General features: G+C 34.8%; 2 protein-coding genes across 2 annotated transcripts; both read right to left on the reverse strand.

The window, feature by feature from the left end:
- Positions 1 to 1258: 1258 nt before the first annotated feature.
- PHYBLDRAFT_173610 (hypothetical protein) lies at positions 1259 to 2708 on the reverse strand (the record flags this gene model as incomplete). Its single annotated transcript, XM_018437067.1, has 6 exons — positions 1259 to 1402; positions 1449 to 1536; positions 1730 to 1891; positions 2009 to 2133; positions 2601 to 2645; positions 2691 to 2708. 6 exons carry the CDS (start codon positions 2706 to 2708, stop codon positions 1259 to 1261), a joined length of 582 nt encoding a protein of 193 aa, XP_018286157.1.
- Positions 2709 to 3097: 389 nt separating this feature from the next.
- On the reverse strand, positions 3098 to 4562 carry PHYBLDRAFT_150783 (hypothetical protein; the record flags this gene model as incomplete). Its single annotated transcript, XM_018432546.1, has 7 exons — positions 3098 to 3295; positions 3348 to 3374; positions 3432 to 3662; positions 3843 to 3869; positions 3927 to 4157; positions 4338 to 4364; positions 4422 to 4562. 7 exons carry the CDS (start codon positions 4560 to 4562, stop codon positions 3098 to 3100), a joined length of 882 nt encoding a protein of 293 aa, XP_018286158.1.
- Positions 4563 to 7536: the final 2974 nt, after the last annotated feature.

Here is a 7536-nt window from a genome sequence, read left to right on the forward strand (position 1 = left end):
CTTTCCTTTCACTTTGTTCGTGAACCTTGGCTTCTGTAGAAAGCAAACTTGATCACTTTTTTTGTATTACATATTAATTTCACGACCCGGTATTTAAATATGAGATAAAGAGATATAACCAGCACTCGATAGAATCTCATGCTTGGAAATAGTTCAAGTTATATTATATAGCTCTAAGATACATACTGATATTATGTTCTGCTGGTTTCTGATGCTGTTAGTTCTTTTGCTATTTCTGTTACGTAAAATGAGAAAATGGGGTTGGCTATACAATAGAAGTATAAGATCACAGAACTTCTTTTTATATGTTTTAAGCTCGTCTTTAATAGGCCCTTAAACTTACTGGTACCTGAGTACTATCTTTAAATTTCCCTTTTGAGTTCTTCTTTACTGACAGAAAGCTTCACTACTTTATTGTTTTTCTTCATGCACTAAGCTTGCTTGTCAAAGGATTGACACATAGAATGACTGTATATAAATAATAAGCCACATAGATATCACACGCCAATATGTGGAGTTATTCTATTGGACAATTAGTGTTTATGTCATATCTTGCGTATTCACTCATACGCGTATAGAAAAATGAGTTTTCAGTGTGAGGGCAAGAAAACCCGCCTTTCTCATAAACACAACACATAGAAATGCCCATGTAAGTAACAAAATCGTTAAAGAAAGTACATTTCACACATGTTGTGCTAATTATGATGAATTTATTAATGTAATTTGTAGTAATGTTGCTTTTGACATTTACCTAAATGTATTTTCTCAAGAAGTGAATGTAAGTAATCACAAAATAAAAAAATATACCCTTATTTCATTGAGACTCTTGCTAACATTGCGTAGTTAATAGTAAAGAAAAGGTCTGGCCCGAAAGGGTCAGCCTTGACATCAGCTTGTCAAGAAAGCCTCTAGTGACGTCGTTGCGGTGAAAACCAAAGCGGCCAACCAAACCACACCCAGTTAATGGCTCTGGGAACGGCTAGCAAGAAACACCGGTCTACTCTGGTCTCCTCTATTTTGACATTTGGTACAACGTGGTCAATCCGTCATAGAGAGGTGTAGCATAGGTGGGAGCCACCGGGCGCCAATGAAATACCACCACTCTCTATGACAAGCCAAACGGACTGAGGATGAGTCCTGATATTCTCCTCCCCGTTGATGTCAGATGTTGAGGTTCAAAGACGATCAGATAGACTGGTTTTTTATGGGTTGACAGCCGAACGTTCTAGCGACGCAGTTGACCTATAATAAAACCAACTCAACCCGTGCGATAGGCATCCATATGTCTGGGGTATGACTGATTTAACAAGTTGGGACGCTTATTGAGCCCAAGTAGGAGAGTCAGTATAGAGTTTGGTCTGACTGTCATGATGTACTGGTCTACTTCTTGCTGGCTGTTAGCCTATATTGTAACAGCAAATGGAGTTTTTTTTCGCAAGATAAATTACTTTATTCAAGCCTCCACTCTCTCGTGATCGGTGTTCTGATCCTGTTTTCGCGAAGATGTGCTTGTTCAATGAGTTTTTGACTGAACGCCTTTAAGTCATTACTCTGTGCTGGAAACAATGTTACTCGTTCTCCGTACAATTTTGTACTTGATACCATATACTGTCTTTCGCTTATTACTGTCTAGGCAGTCGTAAGCAAAGACACCCTGATAATGCCAATTCTAGAACGGTAAAATCTCGTTCATCCCAAACGAAAAAGGCGGGGTCTCCAAACTTTATACGGTCTTCGTTGCCTAAAAAAGTGAAGTTCGCCCTTGTCTTTCGATTTCTTCCCTCCGTCTCGGTCTATAGTTGACTTTTTAGTTGGCTTGACAGGTGTTTTTCCAACCTTGGTTGGAAGAGCGTGAGTTCGAATCTCACAGAGACGTATTACTAGCAACAAGCTAGTTACAATTTCATATATATATTATAATTACTAGAGCACAAGCTAGTCATAAATAGTATTTCAAGATAGTAAAAATATCATTTAATTGTATAAATATATTTAATGAACTGCTTACTGCTTGCCTTTGACCAAAAACGCTACAAAAGACCATAACATATCGGTGTCCTCATGGAAAGCATGTTTAACATATACAAGTTCAAACTTCTGCCTGCTGACCATCTTCACCTCAGTACAAACTATCTTGCAAGTATTAGTTAAATAGAAACAAATTAGAAAGTATTTTGTAATGAGCATTGAAGCATTGCTGACGCTCTATTCAGCATCAAGGTGTAAACACACATCAATTTATAGCATCGCCACGGTTGATATCTCACTCAAATAAGTTAATAATAATACCATGCCAGCCGTTCAGAAAAATTGTAAGCTTACTGAGATATTCGGGATTGTTTATGGATTGGTATATCAATAATAATAAAAGTAAATATTGTGAAAGTGTTATTTATTAAAGAGACCAAATAATATTGTTTATATCTGTTACTATTAAAACAGCTATAATTCAAATACCTGTTGTGTAATAGTTGGTTTACACTGTATGAGTGTGTAGTGTACATATGTCTGGTGTGTAATAGTCCTGGTGATTATTAACTTTCCCGATTTATTGGCAAGCAGAAACCAGTGTTTGGTTCTGGAGCCTGTTCTTCACTTACTTGTGGTGTGTATACCACAGCCACCAACATACTAGCCTTTCTATACTGTTGATTTATTTATTAATATTCATAAAAAGAAAAATAATATACATATATAACACAGTACATAGTTCCTTTTTATTAATATCAACAAGCCTATTAAATATTTATTGATCATGAGATATTGTTGTTGGTAATTTTTAAAAAAAATATTAATAATAAAAATTCAAATCAAAAGAGTTTTTTATTATAATTTTATTAGTGGACTAAATCGAAGAATATATATATATATATAGAGAGAGAGAGAGACAATTGTCAAATTCTTAGTTCACCACTTTGTCAAAAGGTAAAATAACAAGAGTGGATCCATCCCCTTCAGGACGAAGACCTGATTTGACGGCGAAGGGGAAAAAATGAGTCGGTTGCTCTCTTTTCAAGAAAGAGTGGAGTGGAAAACAGAGGCGAGGTCAAGCAGCATTGCACGTCCGCATACACCATTCCAAGCCAACGGATGTTTTCTAGATCAACGGTTTCCACACCGCATCACACACAGCCACACCCAACTCGTCTGGACACTTGCGCAGGAAACTGCCAGTGAGATACGTCAATAAAGACCGTAAAACACAGTACAAGAGATCATTCGTGCATTCTCTCTTGTAGGTCCAGAATAAAGAAACGTAAGCTCGCCTGAGAACGAAACGCCCAGAGAGTCGACACTAGTAAAGTAAGTATACTTTGTACTTGCATTCTTGACGGAACAATACTTACCAAGAATTCTTGCGACCAGAACGTATACTTTGCAGAGAGAATGCCAAATTCTTAGTTCACCACTTTGTCAAAAGATAAAATAACAAGAGTGGATCCATCCCCTTCAGGACGAAGACCTGATTTGACGGCGAAGGGGAAAAATGAGTTGGTTGCTCTCTTTTCAAGAAAGAGTGGAGTGGAAAACAGAGGCGAGGTCAAGCAGCGTTTCACGTCAGCATACACCATTCCAAGCCAACGGATGTTTTCTAGATCAACGGTTTCCACACCGCATCGCACACAGCCACACCCAACTCGTCTGGACACTTGCGCAGGAAACTGCCAGTGAGATACGTCAATAAAGACCGTAAAACACAGTACAAGAGATCATTCGTGCATTCTCTCTTGTAGGTCCAGAATAAAGAAACGTAAGCTCGCCTGAGAACGAAACGCCCAGAGAGTCGACACTAGTAAAGTAAGTATACTTTGTACTTGCATTCTTGACGGAACAATACTTACCAAGAATTCTTGCGACCAGAACGTATACTTTGCAGAGAGAATGTCAAGTTCTTAGTTCACCACTTTGTCAAAAGATAAAATAACAAGAGTGGATCCATCCCCTTCAGGACGAAGACCTGATTTGACGGCGAAGGGGAAAAATGAGTTGGTTGCTCTCTTTTCAAGAAAGAGTGGAGTGGAAAACAGAGGCGAGGTCAAGCAGCGTTTCACGTCAGCATACACCATTCCAAGCCAACGGATGTTTTCTAGATCAACGGTTTCCACACCGCATCGCACACAGCCACACCCAACTCGTCTGGACACTTGCGCAGGAAACTGCCAGTGAGATACGTCAATAAAGACCGTAAAACACAGTACAAGAGATCATTCGTGCATTCTCTCTTGTAGGTCCAGAATAAAGAAACGTAAGCTCGCCTGAGAACGAAACGCCCAGAGAGTCGACACTAGTAAAGTAAGTATACTTTGTACTTGCATTCTTGACGGAACAATACTTACCAAGAATTCTTGCGACCAGAACGTATACTTTGCAGAGAGAATGTCAAGTTCTTAGTTCACCACTTTGTCAAAAGATAAAATAACAAGAGTGGATCCATCCCCTTCAGGACGAAGACCTGATTTGACGGCGAAGGGGAAAAATGAGTTGGTTGCTCTCTTTTCAAGAAAGAGTGGAGTGGAAAACAGAGGCGAGGTCAAGCAGCGTTTCACGTCAGCATACACCATTCCAAGCCAACGGATGTTTTCTAGATCAACGGTTTCCACACCGCATCGCACACAGCCACACCCAACTCGTCTGGACACTTGCGCAGGAAACTGCCAGTGAGATACGTCAATAAAGACCGTAAAACACAGTACAAGAGATCATTCGTGCATTCTCTCTTGTAGGTCCAGAATAAAGAAACGTAAGCTCGCCTGAGAACGAAACGCCCAGAGAGTCGACGCCAGTAAAGTAAGTATATTTTGCTCTTATGTTCTTTACGGAACAATACTTACCGGAAATTTTTGTGACCAAGACGGATACTTTGGAGAAAGAAAGAAAGAAAAGAAAAGAAGAAAACAAATACATAGAGCAAGGTATACATATAAAGGGTATATACAAAGAGGGGTATATATATAGAGATAGGTAGATATAGAGATAAATATAAAACTATAGATAAAATTATATAGAGTCGGAAATAAAGATATGCATAGTAAAACCTGTTGAAAAATAACACCATCATGATAAAGAAATCTTTTAATGATAAAGAAGCTGTATGTACAAATGAAAATAAAAGAGCTCTTACCAAAATGCCCTTATGACAAAGAGTTATGTTCAATCGGCCAAAAAAAAAACTATATGGGTGGGATGCTTTAAAGAAATAAAGGGATAGATTACAGTATGGTTTAAAGATAAAGAGATATATAGACATATAGATAGAGAGACTCTCCAATGATTATATGATATATTGACGGAAGGATAATTCAATGATAAAGAGATATGTAGGCATATAGATAGAGAGGTTCCCCAAGGATTAGACGATATATCGACGGAAAGATTATACAAAGATAAAAGAGAGAGAGATAGAGAGATTTTGCTTGACCAAGCTCCTGCTAGTGTTTATATAGACAATTATTTGATTTTTTTTTTAAAAAAAAAAAGAAAGGGAAAACATGGTCACTCTATCGCAGTCTTTTGGAGTAATGAATGCAAATACAGATCATCTCTTAAAATGCTATATAATACAACAGAGCAACAAATTACTTAGCACTCTTTTAAATATTCTTGAAAATAATTATTACCAAACCTTTGTAGATAGAGAGTATCAATATATCACTCTTCAAAAGAGATGTATAAATACCTTGATATTACTCTTACAAGGGATACACTAGAGTATATTGTACTGCACTCTAAAGAATAAAAGATATATTTGCAGCATTTTTACTATCAGTATGATAGCTAGGTAATATTTTATGCACAGCGACTGATAAACATAGTAATTATAAGAGGGGGGTTTTTTTTAAAAAAAAAAAGGAATCTCCAGCATTAATAATTGATGTACACCGCTGATATTTTAATTGCAATATACCACTTTTGCATACCAATATTTTATCCTACACTTATTATTTATATGAATAATCTCACTGGTCAAAGAAGTGTTCTGTAAAAAAAAACACCGGCCTTCTCTATGAAAAACTACACTTTATTAAAAAAACAAGATCTTTCACAGCATAATTTGTATTTTATATAAAAAACTATCAAGTAATAATCTTTTTACTTGGATATTGTATGCCAATTATTTGTGTTTTTGGTTAATAAAGTAGCGGATCTTTTTTTTTATCAAAGATAGTTATAAGCAAAAGTGTTATGCTGTATGATCTGCAAATAAGTGATATATTTTGTACTCTATTAATATATATATAAATGTTTTCTTGATTGATACTCACAATAAGAAACACTTTTTCACAAAATAAATTCTCTTCAAAATCTCAGCCAACTCTTAAGAATAATAATACAATTTGTAATAGATGATAACATTATTTTCTTATACATTTAATTAAATATAACATGTGAGATATACTCTTATTAACAATTCTCTGTAAATAATATTCAAAAGTTGATTTTTATAAATACAAACACATCATATAAATGTATGTGACATATTATAGCGCGATCAAAATTCCAACCTTTACTGATATAATTCTATCTTATGTAAAAATTAGTATTATGCATTTTGCATTAGATGTTCAAATAATTTAACTGCTAGTATTTATAAGTCATTTTACTTTGATTAGATTCTCTAGATTTTTATATTTTATTTTATTATCAGAGAAAAAATGCTTTCTTTTGATATAAGTGTAGTAGCAAGAGAGACACTCATTAATAAAAAACAAGTTTCCTTCTCAAATTTATCAATAAGTCATTATATTTATTTATCAACCGCGTACAAGGAATATCAGTTAATTGTAGAGTATGTATCCCATTATTTTTGTTTAAAAATGCCATAGAGAAAAAAAATGAATTAAAATATCTGCTACTTCATTAACCAAAAACAAATAACTGGCATACAATATCCAAGTAAAAAGATTATTACTGGATAGGTTTTTATATAAAATACAAATTATGCTGTGAAAGATCTCGTTTTTTTTTTTGATAAAGTGTAGGCTTTCATAAAGAAGGTCGGTGTTTTTTTTACAGAGCACCTCTTTGACTAGTGAGATTCTCCATATATATAATAAATATAGAATGAAATATTGGTATGCAAAGATGGTATATTGCTATTAAAATATCAGCTGTGTACATCAATTATTAATGCTAGAGATTCTTTTTTTTTTAAAAAAAAACCCCCTCTTATAATTACTATGTCTATCAGTCGCTGTGCATAAAATATTACCTAGCTATCATATTGATAGTAATAATGCTGCAAATATATCTTTTATTCTTTAGAGTATAGTAAAATATACTCTAGTGTATCCCTTGTAAGAGTAATATCAAGATATTTATACATCTCTTTTGAAGAGTAATATATTGATACTCTCTATCTACAAAGGTTTGGTAATAATTATTTTCAAGAATATTTAAAAGAGTGCTAGGTAATTTGTTGCTCTGTTGTATTATATAGCATTTTAAGAGATGATCTGCATTTGCATTCATTACTCCAAAAGACTGCGATAGAGTGACCATGTTTTCCCTTTCTTTTTTTTTAAAAAAAAAATACCA

This window comes from Phycomyces blakesleeanus (assembly GCF_001638985.1).
Source record: "Phycomyces blakesleeanus NRRL 1555(-) unplaced genomic scaffold PHYBLscaffold_26, whole genome shotgun sequence".
Classification (NCBI taxonomy): domain Eukaryota; kingdom Fungi; phylum Mucoromycota; class Mucoromycetes; order Mucorales; family Phycomycetaceae; genus Phycomyces; species Phycomyces blakesleeanus.